Consider the following 13,364-nt stretch of genomic DNA (forward strand, 5'->3'; position numbering starts at 1 on the left):
TTTGACGTGTGCTTTGGGTCATTGTCCTGCTGTAAGACCCATGACCTCTGACGGAGACCCAACTTTCTGACACTGGGCGCTACATTGCACCACAGAACTCTTTGGTAGTATTCAGATTTCATAATGCCATGCACACATTCAAGCCATCCAGTGCCTGAAGCAGCAAAGCAACCCCAAAACATCAGCGAACCTCCACCATATTTGACTGTAGGGATTGTAGTCTTTTCTTTAAAAGCCTAGTTTCTTTTTCTGAAAAGAGTAGAATGATGGGCTTTACCAAAAAGCTGTAATTTTGTTTCGTCTGTCCACAGCACATTCTACCAAAAGGATTTTGGCTTCCTCAGTTAAGTTTTGGCAAACTCCAATCTGTCTTTTTTATGTTTCTGTATCAGCAGTGGGATCCTCCTGGGTCTCCTACCATAGAGTCCTTTTTCATTCAGATGGCGACTTATAGTGCAAGCTGACACATTTGTACCCTGTGCCTGAAGGTCAGCTTGAATTGGTCTGGAAGTTGATTGAGGTTCTTTATTCCCCCATTCGAACAATCCTTCGTTGAAATCTTTGATCAATTTTTCTCTTTCATCCACGTGCAGGGAGATTAGCTACAGTGTCATGGGCTGTAAACTTCTTGACAATGTTGCGCACAGTGGACATAGGAACATTAAAGGGACACTGAACTCAATTTTTTTCTTTCATGATTCAGATAGAGCATGCAATTTTAAGCAACTTTCTAATTTACTCCTATTATCAATTTTTATTAATTCTCTTGCTATCTTAATTTGAAAAACAAGAATGTACATTTAGAAGCCGGACCATTTTTGGTTCACAACCTGGGTTGTCCTTGCTGATTGGACAGCACCAATAAACAAGTGCTGTCCAGGGTTTGAACCAAAAATTGCCTGGCGCCTTTGCTTAGATGCCTTCTTTTTCAAATAAAGATAGCAAGAGAACGAAGAAAAATTGATAATAGGAGTAAATTAGAAAGTTGCTTAAAATTGTATGCTCTATCTGAATCATGAAAGAAAAATTTGGGTTTAGTATCCCTTTAAGCTCTCTGGAGATGGACTTGTAACCTTGAGTTTGTCCATGCTTTTCCACAATTTTTGTTCTCAAATCCTCAGACAATTCTTTGCTGCTCTTTCTCTTCTTACAAACGCTAGGATTTACTATTGAAACAAATAAAGGTGACTTTCATTCATGAAGTATAAGATACTTCATGTAGAAAGCTCCTTTATTTGATTCAATCGATCGCCGCTCTTAACTACTACAGCAGCGCACGGCTAAACATTTTTTGGCTAAGAGGTGACATTTTCACCTCTTAGCCAATAGCCGTGCGCAATTAAGAACACTTTGCTCCTCAAACATTATTGAGCTGACACAGTAACCTCACATATCTATACTGATTGCTTGTTTCTAGTACGCTATTGAGGTGGTAAAATATCCTGATATAGCAATATAAATCACCTATCTGTAGCGCATATATATATATATACATAATATTATCTAACAAGCTTTTCAGTAACCTGACCTCACATCTAAAGGTATCGATACATTGATACTGTCGAAACAGTAATACAAGATTATTTACTGTAATATTGAATTACATGCTACTTAGTTAGAACAATTTTTTTTGAATAATAACAAATTGCCAAATAATACGCTATTAAGCCGTTCCAGCATCTAAATATAGCAACTAAGAATCTCTTTTTGTTTCTAATGCTATTAAGTAGATACAGTAACCTTTCTTAGTAACAAACAATTATTTGTTTCTAAGATTTTATTGAATGGAAATAATATGATCATATAGCATCAGACCTCAGTGCAATTGGAGGCAATATATAAGATATTCGACTATATATATTACCATCTATAATGGCAACTAGTAGTTTGTAATTGTATTATCTAAATCCAACAGCTTGGTTATAAATGTCAATACTGTAGATCTATATACCATTTAATGACATCTGTAATGATATTAATATACTTATATGGGACGATCCAGTAACAATATCTTTATTTAACTATAAGGAGAAATACAGCCTTTGGATACTTCAATTATCAAGAAACTATTATAAACTTGGCTCTCAAGACATTATACCCATTAGTGTAGATGGTTCAAATATAACAGGAATAGGTATCACATATAATACTAAGGGGTACCAAATACAAACCATTGTGGTCCTACTGAGAGTACCTTACATATTTCTGTTCAACCTACTACAAAATTAGCATATTAATACCCAAGGTGTAGTTATTAATAATTATCTGACAACACAATTAACATTTAGCTTCGCCTGTTACTATACAGACAAATTACTTATTACAACTACTAGTTGTCTAGGGTTTTTAAGTTTGCCCAATTTTTAATCTATACTTATTAAAGTTTATGTTTTAATGTGTCATTTTTTCATACATATACACCACACCATACGTATATAATTTAACACTCGAGGGAGTGAGTGCTATTACTGTGTACACTTTTTTTTACAACTTTCTTTGGTTGTACATGCTTTATGTAATTTGGTACACAGCACCTAAGGGCAATAGAGACTATTAAAGGGACAGTCAACACCAGCATTTTTGTTGTTTGAAAAGAAAGATAATCCCTTTATTACCCATTCCCCAGTTTTGCACAACCAACACAGTTATATTAATATACTTTTTACCTCTGTAATTATCTTGTATCTAAGCTTCTGCTGACTGCCCTCTTATTTCAGTTCTTTTGACAGACATGCAGTTTAGCCAATCAGTGCTCAGTCCAAGGTCGGTTTACGTGCATGAGCTCAATGTTATCTATATGAAATATGTGAACTAATGCCCTCTAGTGGTCAAAATGTATTCAGATTAGAGCCTTCAAGGTCTAAGAAATTAGCATATGAACCTCCTAGTTTTAGCTTTCAACTAAGAATACCAAGAGAACAAAGCAAAATTGGTGATAAAAGTAAATTGGGTAGTTATTTAAAATTGCATACCCTATTTAAATCATGAAAGTTTTTTTGGACTTGACTGTCCCTTTAATAAGGCCAAACCGATACGATTATTAGCTTAACCCTCAATACAAATAGTAGGTCCATCGCAACCCCCTTTTTTCCTTGAAATCCTGAAAATCTGGCCTGTTGGGGAGGCCTGAGGACAGGTATGAAAACCAGTGTCCTAGAATAAACTTATTTTAAATAAGTTACTGTTTTAGATAGCCAGGTTAGTAGGAAATTCATTTAGAATTAATCTCAAAGTGGGATTAAAGTTTAGATAAAATACTCTTCTCGACAATAATTACTGAGAAAATATACCTTTCACCTTTGGTTTTAGGAACATTGATCACCCTTGCATTTCTAATAAAATAATTGTGCTTGTCCTACAAAGAAAACCAACTAGGTTACATATTTTTTTTCATCAAATGTTATTACAGTATTTTATTGCAGTAAGGCAACAATATGACACATGGGGGTCAATTTATCATATGCCAGGCAAACATGATTCACTGTAGCGAATCATGTCCGCCCAACATCGCTAAACGCTGACAGCATACATTGTCGGCATTTAACATTGCACAAGCATTTCTTGTAAAATGCTTGTGCAATGCCGCCCCATGCACATTCGTGGCCAATCGGCCGCTTGCAGGAGGTGTCAATCATCCCGATTGTTACGACCAATGCTTCTTAAAGGTACCTAAAACCCAAAATTTTTCTTTCATGATTCAGATAAAGAATACAATTTTAAACAACTTTATAATTTACTTCTATTATCTAATCTGTTTCATTCTATTGGTATAATTTGCTGAAGGAGCAGCAATGCACTACTGGTTTCTAACTGAACACATGGGTGAGGCAATCACAATTGATAAATAAATGCAGCAACCAATCAACAGCTAGAGCCAATGTTCTCTGCTGCTCCTGAGCTTTCCTAGATAAACCTTTCAGCAAATAATAACAAGAGAAAGAAGCAAATTAAAGGGACACTGAACCCAATGTTTTTCTTTTGTGATTCAGATAGAGCATGACATTTTAAGCAACTTTCTAATTTACTCCTATTATCAAATTTTCTTCATTCTCTTGGTATCTTTATTTGAAATGCAAGAATGTAAGTTTAGATGCCGGCCCATTTTTGGTGAACAACCTGGGTTGTTCTTGCTGATTGGTGGATAAATTCATCCACCAATAAAAAAGTACTGTCCAGAGTCCTGAACCCAAAAAAGCTTAGATGCCTTCTTTTTCAAATAAAGATAGCAAGAGAATGAAAAAAAAATGATCATAGGAGTAAATTAGAAAGTTGCTTAAAATTTCATGCTCTATCTGAATCACGAAAGAAAAAATTTGGGTTCAGTGTACCTTTAAATAATAGAAGTAAATTGGAAAGTTGTTTAAAATTGTATTCTCTATCTGAATCATGAAAGAATATTTTGGGGTTTCATGTCCCTTTAACTTAAGTTTGTGGCAAGCCGGAAACTACGGGCATTAATAAATCTACCCCTAAAGGTGTTTTACCTAATATATTTAAAAAAAATGGTAAAGTGATATAAAAGTATGAGTATGATTCTAAGCAGAAACACATTTTTTAACTCCATTTTATGAAAACGAAGATTATATGATGGAGGCACTAGCAAAGGAAAATGACGCTTTTCGGGAAACAGTATTTCAGAAAAAATGTTATTGGAATATTGTTAAAAAATAGAGTTTGACATTAATTAGTTATATAAGAAAGCTTAGTACGTTGATATAATGCTTTGCGTATATGATCGCAAACACACATACAGTATATACATACCTCCTGTCACCTTAAGACAAAGAACATTAGGCAAATACATAGTTACAGCCAGACACCCATAAAGATATACGGCTAGATTACGAGTCTTGCGTTATGAGCAAAAAAGCAGCGTTAAGGCTCATAACACTGCTTTTTTACTTCCGCTGGTATTACGAGTCTTGCAGATTTAGGGGCACCGCACACTTTTTTGGCCATACCGCAAATCAACTTACGCAAATTGCGTATAGTCTTTTTTCTATGGGACTTCCATAGTGCCGGTATTACGAGCTTGTCCTAGGAGGCCAAAAAGTGAGCGGTACACCCTATCTCGTCAAGATTCGTAACGCATTTTAAAGTCAGTAGTTATGAGTTTTACACTACAACACTGTAGCATAAAACTCATAACTAAAGTGCTAAAAAGTACACTAACACCCATAAACTACCTATTAACCCCTAAAACAAGGCCCTCCCGCATCACAAAAACTAAAATAAAATTATTAACCCCTAATCTGCTGCTCCCGACATCGCCGCCACTATAATAAACATATTAACCCCTAAACCGCCGTACCCCCGCCTCGCAAACACTAGTTACATATTATTAACCCCTAATCTGCTGTCCCCAACGTCGCCGCCACTATATTATATTTATTAACCCCTAAACCTAAGTCTAACCCTAACACCCCCTAACTTAAATATAATTAAAATAAATCTAAATAAAATCTACTATTAATAAATAAATAATTCCTATTTAAAACTTAATACTTACCTATAAAATAAACCCTAAGCTAGCTACAATATAACTAATAACATTGTATCTAGCTTAGGGTTTATTTTTATTTTACAGGCAAGTTTGTATTTATTTTAACTAGGTAGAATAGTTACTAAATAGTTTTTAACTATTTACTAACTACCTAGTCAAAATAAATACAAATTTACCTGTAAAATAAAACCTAACCTAAGTTACACTAACACCTAACCTAACCTAACCCTACAATTAAATAAATTCCCTAAATTAAATACAATTAACTAAATTAAGTACAATTAGCTAAATTACAAAAACAAACAAACACTAAATTACAGAAAATAAAAAACAAATTACAAGATCTTTAAACTAATTACACCTAATCTAATAGCCCTATCAAAATAAAAAAGGCCACCCCTAAAATAAAAAACCCCTAGCCTAAACTAAACTACCAATTGCCCTTAAAAGGGCCTTTTGCGGGGCATTGACCCAAAGAAATCAGCTCTTTTACCTGGAAAAAAATACAAACAACTCCCCCAACAGTAAAACCCACCACCCACACAACCAACCCCCCAAATAAAACCCTAACTAAAAAACCTAAGCTCCCCATTGCCCTGAAAAGGGCATTTGGATGGGAATTGCCCTTAAAAGGGCATTTAGCTCTATTGCTGCCCAAAGCCCTAACCTAAAAATAAAACCCACCCAATAAACCCTTAAAAAAACCTAACACTAACCCCATGAAAATCCACTTACAGTTTTGAAGATCCGACATCCATCCTCAACGAAGCCGGGAGAAGTCCTCAACGAAGCCGGGAGAAGTCTTCATCCAAGCTGGGAGAAGTGGTCCTCCAGACGGGCATCTTCTATCTTCATCCATTCGGCGTGGAGCGGGTCCATCTTCAAGACATCCGACGTGGAGCATCCTCTTCCAACAAAGACTACCCGAAGAATGAAGGTACCTTTAAGTGACGTCATCCAAGATGGCGTCCCTTAGATTCCGATTGGCTGATAGAATTCTATCAGCCAATCGGAATTAAGGTTGAAAAAATCCTATTGGCTGATCCAATAGGATTTGGCTGATCCAATAGGATTTTTTCAACCTTAATTCCGATTGGCTGATAGAATTCTATCAGCCAATTGGAATCTAAGGGACGCCATCATTTAAAGGAACCATCATTCCAGAAGAAGCCGTCGATTGAAGAGGATGCTCTGCGCCGGATGTCTTGAAGATGGAGCCGCTCCGCGCCAGAAAGATGAAGATAGAAGATGCCGTCTGGGTGAAGACTTCTGCCCGTCTGGAGGACCACTTCTGCCGGCTTCATTGAGGACATCTTGCCGCTTGGATGAAGACTTCTCCCGGCTTCGTTGAGGATGGATGTCGGCTCTTCAAAACTGTAAGTGAATCTTCAGGGGTTAGTGTTAGGATTTTTTAAGGGTGTATTGGGTAGGTTTTATTTTTAGATTAGGGGTTTGGATTGCAATAGAGCTGAATTAAGCAGCGCTGTTATTGGAGTGCGGTATGGGGCTCAATTTTACTCTATGCTCACTTCTTTCCTTTTAACGCCGGGTTTATAAAAACCTGTAATACCAGCGCTGTAGGAAAGTGAGCAGTGACAATAACGTGTAAGTTAGCACCGCACCGCTCATAACGCAAAACTCGTAATCTAGCTGATTATATGACACTGATAACAACAATCTAACTGATGAACTGTTCAAAATGACAGTAGACATGTTGTTGTTTCAGTAGTTAACCACAGAGTATTGGCAGCGTCTAGGAGTAATCTGGATTCTAATTGGCTGATATATGATGTATAACCATTCTCACCCCTTCCATTCTAGTATGTATTTGCATATGTGTGTGAGAGCTGGAACAAAACTGTCCTTTAAGACACTAAATATGTTTTTAATGTCAAATCTTTTTGTTCCAGTTTGTTGAGATTACTTCTAACTTGCTATTGAGGCTTTGAATGGAGTGGTCAGACTGGGTATAATGGTGCGAAATTGGCAACAATATGTTATATAATTATTTGTACAATGTCTGTGCAGGTGCCGTTATTGGCTGCTTTTACCAGTATAGCATTACATATGTATGGTATCACATTTGCTTTTATTTCCACATATACATAAGTATGGTCCTTTAATTCTCTATAGTGTAGGATTGTGCTGACACATATGAAGATATTTTTATTGCAGATAGAGAGATGTGTTTAGTTTTAATGTTTTATATACCATTGCTACTGTGGCATTATAAAAAATTATGTACACAAAAAGATACTAACAAAAAAACTAAACTTTGTATTTGAAGCTAGATGCAAGCTCAATAACAGTGTATTTACAAGTAAGACTATTGTATCAGCAGGATTTGTTTTTTATATATTTGGATATCTCATATTAAAGGGACATGAAACTCAAAATGTTTCTTTCATGATTTAGATAGAACATGCAATTTAAAACATCTTTCCAATATACTTCTATTACCTAATTTGTTTTGTTCTCTTGGTATCCTTTTTTTTGGAAAGCATACCTAGGTAGGCTCAGGAGCTGCTAATTGGTCACTACACATATATGCCTTATGTTATTGGCTCACCTAGTGCATTGCTGTTTCTTCAACAAAGCATGCCAAGGGAATAAAGCATATAAGGTTATAGAAGTAAACTGGAAAGTTGTTTAAAATTGTATTCTCTATCTGAATCACAGAGTTTCCTGTCCCTGTTGGAGTAGAATGCTTATAAGAGTCTGTACAGCTCCATTGCATATCATTGTAAACAACGCTTGGGAACCAGTTACACAAATCACTTCTGCAAAATAAAACTAGCTTGTTATAACATTCCGAAACGTAAATAAATACTCAAACATTGTGTATTACTCTATTAGAGATTGCGAGTGACCCATGGAAGGAGACAGAGGAAGCAGTGCCCATCGAAGCAGGCTATATGGAATTATTATGAGATGGAGGATACAAGGCAAAATATCTGAATGGCCATGATTGTTGAATCACGTGAAGCACAAGAATTATACAACCCCTCCCAGGGCTGGCAACATCACCCACTGTATGAGACCTCTGAGTGCCACCAACTTAGACGCCTAAGCAGACTCCTTTGTTTACACTGTACTAGCTGTGACCTTGAGCAAGATGCACCGACTGACAGCAAGTCTGAGGATGGCCCTCATGGGTTCTACACTAGGAGTAATATCAGGGAGGCTTCAGTGCTTCCCATCCAGGAGATTACGGAGAATCTTCCCGTTATACATCCAGTTATGGAGGACAGTGTGCAGCATCTGGAGTTTGAGGAATGGTTTCCATTCAGGTATACATCCAGCTCTGAGGTATGTGTGAAAAATAATCATCATCCTTTGTTGTGGATTACAAAATGGGTGTAATTTGTCACTGATGTTGCTGCTTGAAATTGATTGGGTATGTGTCACTACTACGTTCTTAGACAAGAGAGTGGGAGTGCCGCCAGTTAGGCCACCATTGATCCCCGGCCTGTAGTGCGGGGGATTACAGAAAACAGTGGGGGTTTTTTGTTTGTTTTTTTCCAAATAAATTTTTATTGAAAACAACATTGTGATAACAACATAACAGTACTTTGTTTGTACATAATTGGTAGCGATAGTACATACAGTAAAACAGGAGATAAATGACATCAGGAGGCAATCAGTGGGCGCTGTAAGGGAGTCATTTATAACATTAAGAGGCTATCTAGTGCGCACATGAATGGTTATCTTGTTATATATTGGTACTCTGGTAAAATTTTAAATTTTTATAATGGAGAAATATATGTCAAGTGATGACATATTCAGTAGTTCTGACAGGTAAAGAACACAAATCAATACTGAAGTAAGAAAATATATGGTATATGTGGTATATGTGGGCGGATATAGTGTTGTTGGGTTAAATTACCCAAGGTCCCATAAAGGGAGTGTGCGGTGGGGGGGGGGGGGAGGGTACAGGGAGGGAAGAGGGAGATAAGGGTAGGGGGGAGGAGAGTATCAGGGGGGGAGGGGTAGGGTACTAATGGTGGGGGAAATCCCCGTCAGTAAACGAGAGGCACCACGGGATATTCACAGTGAGGTGCACCCTCTGTGGTCGGGGGGGAAAAGTTGCCATAAGTGGGCTGGTATTGCTCTAAAGGGAAGGGCCTAATTATGAGGCTTGTTTCAGATAAGTCTCCCAGGGTTCCCATATTAGGCTAGATGTTCCTGACTGGTTTCTCATCCGGAAGACATAGTCTTCCATGGATTTGATGTATTGTAAATAGTCAACTACAGCCTGCCATCTTGGAGGTTGCGTTTTCTTTCAGTTCCTGGCTATCAGCATTTTAACCGAGGTCAGCAAATAGACATATAAGTATCTCCTATGGACAGGAATTTTTTATTCCAATATGGAGAAGGGCCAGGCTTGGAGTATCCGGTGGCGGCAGTTCTAAGGCCATGCAGGCCGCGCATAATCTAGACCAAAGCGGTCGGAGTCTGTCACATGACCACCACACATGGAGCGGAGTGCCTATTTCTCCACAGGCTCTCCAACACAGAAGTGAGTGCCCAGGGTACAGAGTCCGAAGTTTAGTCGGTACAAGGTGCCATCTAGTAATAATTTTTAAATAAAGTTCATACATTGTGACACAGTGTAGTGCAGATTTAGTCACCAATATAGCCTTAGACCAATCAAGTGTCGTGTGGGTAAGTCGCAGTTCAGTTTCCCAGGAGATCATGTGTCTTGTTTTTACAAGAATAAGGTGAGTGGACCGCTAAAAGGGATTTGTAGTGAGTGGTGAGTGGCTTATATAGTTGTAGGCCCACTTTCAATCTAATCTCCCAGATGGTGGGTGTCCTGATCTTATCAGTCAGGAATCCCCACGCCTTCATAAGGGATCTGAGTCTCATATAGTCGAACTCCAAGTGGCGAGGGATGTCAAATCTTGTGATCATGTCCCGGGGGCTAGAGGAGGTTATCATTCTGGTAGACGTCTCCTAAGGACGCGACCCCTAGACTCTTCTAGGCAGTAAGCCTGACATTAGAAAACAGTGTTTGATCGGCAACCCCCCTGCATGACGAAAATAGCTTGTGTAGCTTCAAGGGAGCTGGCTGGGGCGAGGTTTGTTCGTCATGCACATTGAAGTGGTTAATGGGAAATTAAACTAAAAATTTGTCTTTCATGATTCCGATAGAGCATACACTTTTATACACCTTTCCAAATTACTTCTGTTATCTAATGTGTTTACTACTGGGAGCCAATAACAAGAGGTATTTATGTGCAGCCACCAATCACTAGCTAGCTCCCAGTAGTTCATTGCTGCTCCTGAACCTACCTAGGTATGATTTTCAACAAAGGATACTAAGAGGATAAATCAAATTAGATAATCGAAGGAAAAAATGGAAAGTTGTTTAAAATAGTTTTTCCCTTAATGTGTTTACAATTGCTTTTTTTACCAACTGCAGGGTAAAAAATGTATGGAAATTAGCTTTTCTCCAACATTGGTGTGTCCGGTCCACGGCGCCATCCATAACTTGTGGGAATATTCTCTTCCCCAACAGGAAATGGCAAAGAGCACAGCAAAAGCTGTCCATATAGTCCCTCCTAGGCTCCGCCCACCCCAATCATTCTCTTTGCCGTTGCACAGGCAACATCTCCACGGAGATGGTGAAGAGTATGTGGTGATTAGTTGTAGTTTTTTATTCTACTATCAAGAGTTTGTTATTTTTAAATAGTGCTGGTATGTACTATTTACTCTGAAACAGAAAAAGATGAAGAGTTCTGTTTGTGAGAGGAATATGATTTTAGCAGCAGTAACTAAAATCGTTTGCTGTTTCCACATAGGACTGTTGAGATGAAATAACTTCAGTTGGGGGAAACAGTTAGCAGACTTTTCTGCTTAAGGTATGACTAGCCATTTTTCTAACAAGACTGTGTAATGCTGGAAGGCTGTCATTCCCCTCATGGGGACCGATAAGCCATTTTCTTAATCAAACAGAATTAAGGGCTTAATGTGGGCTATAAAACTGGTATACATTTTTATGGGCAAGATCGTTTGCTTTATTTGGGCTTTTTATAAAGATTGATGTTGATATTCACACTTATATAATTTGGGGAACGTTTTTTTTTTAATGTCAGGCACTGGTTTAGACACCTTTTCAGTCAGGAAGGGCCTTCCCTGTAGTAGGCTGAGCCTCATTTCCGCGCCATTACTGCGCAGTTTCTTTTGAGAGCAGGACATGCAGCTGCATGTGTGTGGGTCTGAAAGTATTTGAAAAGGTTCCTAGAAGGCTTCATTTGGTATCGTATACCCCCTGGGTTTGTTAAAGTCGCAGCAAAGGCTGTAGCTGGGACTGTAGAGGGGTTAAAACTTTAACCGGCTCCGGTTTCTTCATTTTAAGGGTTAAAGGTCTCAAATTTGGGGTGCAATGCTTTGAATGCTTTAAGACACTGTGGTGAAAATTTGGTTAAATTTGAACAATTCCTTCATAGTTTTTCACATATTCAGTAATAGAGTGTGCACTGTTTAAAATTTAAAGAGACAGTAACGGTTTTGTTTAAAAATGGTTTTTGTACTTTATTGACAAGTTTAAGCCTGTTTAACATGTCTGTGCCTTCAGATAAGCTATGTTCTGTATGTATGGAAGCCAATGTGTCTCCCCCTTCAAAATTGTGTGATAATTGCGCCATAGCGTCCAAACAAAGTAAGGACAGTACTGCCACAGATAGTAAAGTTGCCCAAGATGATTCATCAGATGAAGGGAGTAGACATAGTTCTACATCATCTCCTTCTGTGTCTACACCAGTTTTGCCCACGCAGGAGGCCCCTAGTACTTCTAGCGCGCCAATGCTTATTACTATGCAACAATTGACGGCAGTAATGGATAACTCCATAGCAAATATTTTATCCAAAATGCCTGCATATCAGAGAAAGCGCGATTGCTCTGTTTTAAACACTGTAGAGCAGGAGGGCGCTGATGATAATTGCTCTGTCATACCCTCACACCAATCTGAAGGGGCCGTGAGGGAGGTTTTGTCAGATGGGGAAATTTCAGATTCAGGTAGAATTTCTCAACAGGCAGAACCTGATGTTGTGACATTTAAATTTAAATTAGAGCATCTCCGCGCACTGCTTAAGGAGGTGCTATCTACTCTGGATGATTGTGACAACCTGGTCATTCCAGAAAAATTGTGCAAGATGGACAAGTTCCTAGAGGTTCCGGTGCACCCTGACGCTTTTCCTATACCCAAGCGGGTGGCGGACATAGTGAATAAGGAGTGGGAGAAGCCCGGCATACCTTTTGTTCCCCCTCCTATATTTAAGAAATTATTTCCTATGGTCGACCCCAGAAAGGACTTATGGCAGACAGTCCCTAAGGTCGAGGAGGCAGTTTCTACACTAGCCAAGCGCACTACTATTCCTATCGAGGATAATTGTGCTTTCAAAGATCCTATGGATAAAAAATTGGAGGGTTTGCTTAAAAAGATTTTTGTACAGCAAGGTTACCTCCTGCAACCTATTTCGTGCATTATTCCTGTCACTACAGCAGCGTGGTTCTGGTTCGAAGAACTAGAAAAGTCGCTCAGTAGAGAGACTCCGTATGAGGAGGTTAAGGACAGGGTTCACGCACTTAAGTTGGCTAATTCTTTTATTTTAGATGCCGCTTTGCAGTTAGCTAGATTAGCGGCGAAAAATTCTGGGTTTGCAATTGTGGCGCGCAGAGCGCTCTGGCTAAAGTCTTGGTCAGCGGATGTATCTTCCAAGACAAAATTGCTTAATATCCCTTTCAAGGGTAAAACTCTTTTTGGGCCAGAATTGAAAGAGATTATCTCAGACATCACTGGGGGTAAGGGCCACGCCCTCCCACAAGATAGGCCTTTCAAGGCCAAGAATAAGTCTA

General features: G+C 38.6%; 1 protein-coding gene across 1 annotated transcript in view; it reads left to right on the top strand.

Annotated features, from left to right (window-relative positions):
- STARD8 (StAR related lipid transfer domain containing 8) overlaps positions 1 to 13,364 on the top strand; it is a 432,650-nt gene that overhangs the window by 12,322 nt on the left and 406,964 nt on the right. The window contains exon 2 of the mRNA XM_053699029.1: positions 8,360 to 8,812. Coding sequence (XP_053555004.1) covers positions 8,462 to 8,812 — 351 coding nt within the window. The 5' untranslated portion in view covers positions 8,360 to 8,461. The remainder of the gene's footprint in view (positions 1 to 8,359; positions 8,813 to 13,364) is intronic.

Source organism: Bombina bombina, chromosome 1 (genome assembly GCF_027579735.1).
Source record: "Bombina bombina isolate aBomBom1 chromosome 1, aBomBom1.pri, whole genome shotgun sequence".
Lineage (NCBI taxonomy): Eukaryota > Metazoa > Chordata > Amphibia > Anura > Bombinatoridae > Bombina > Bombina bombina.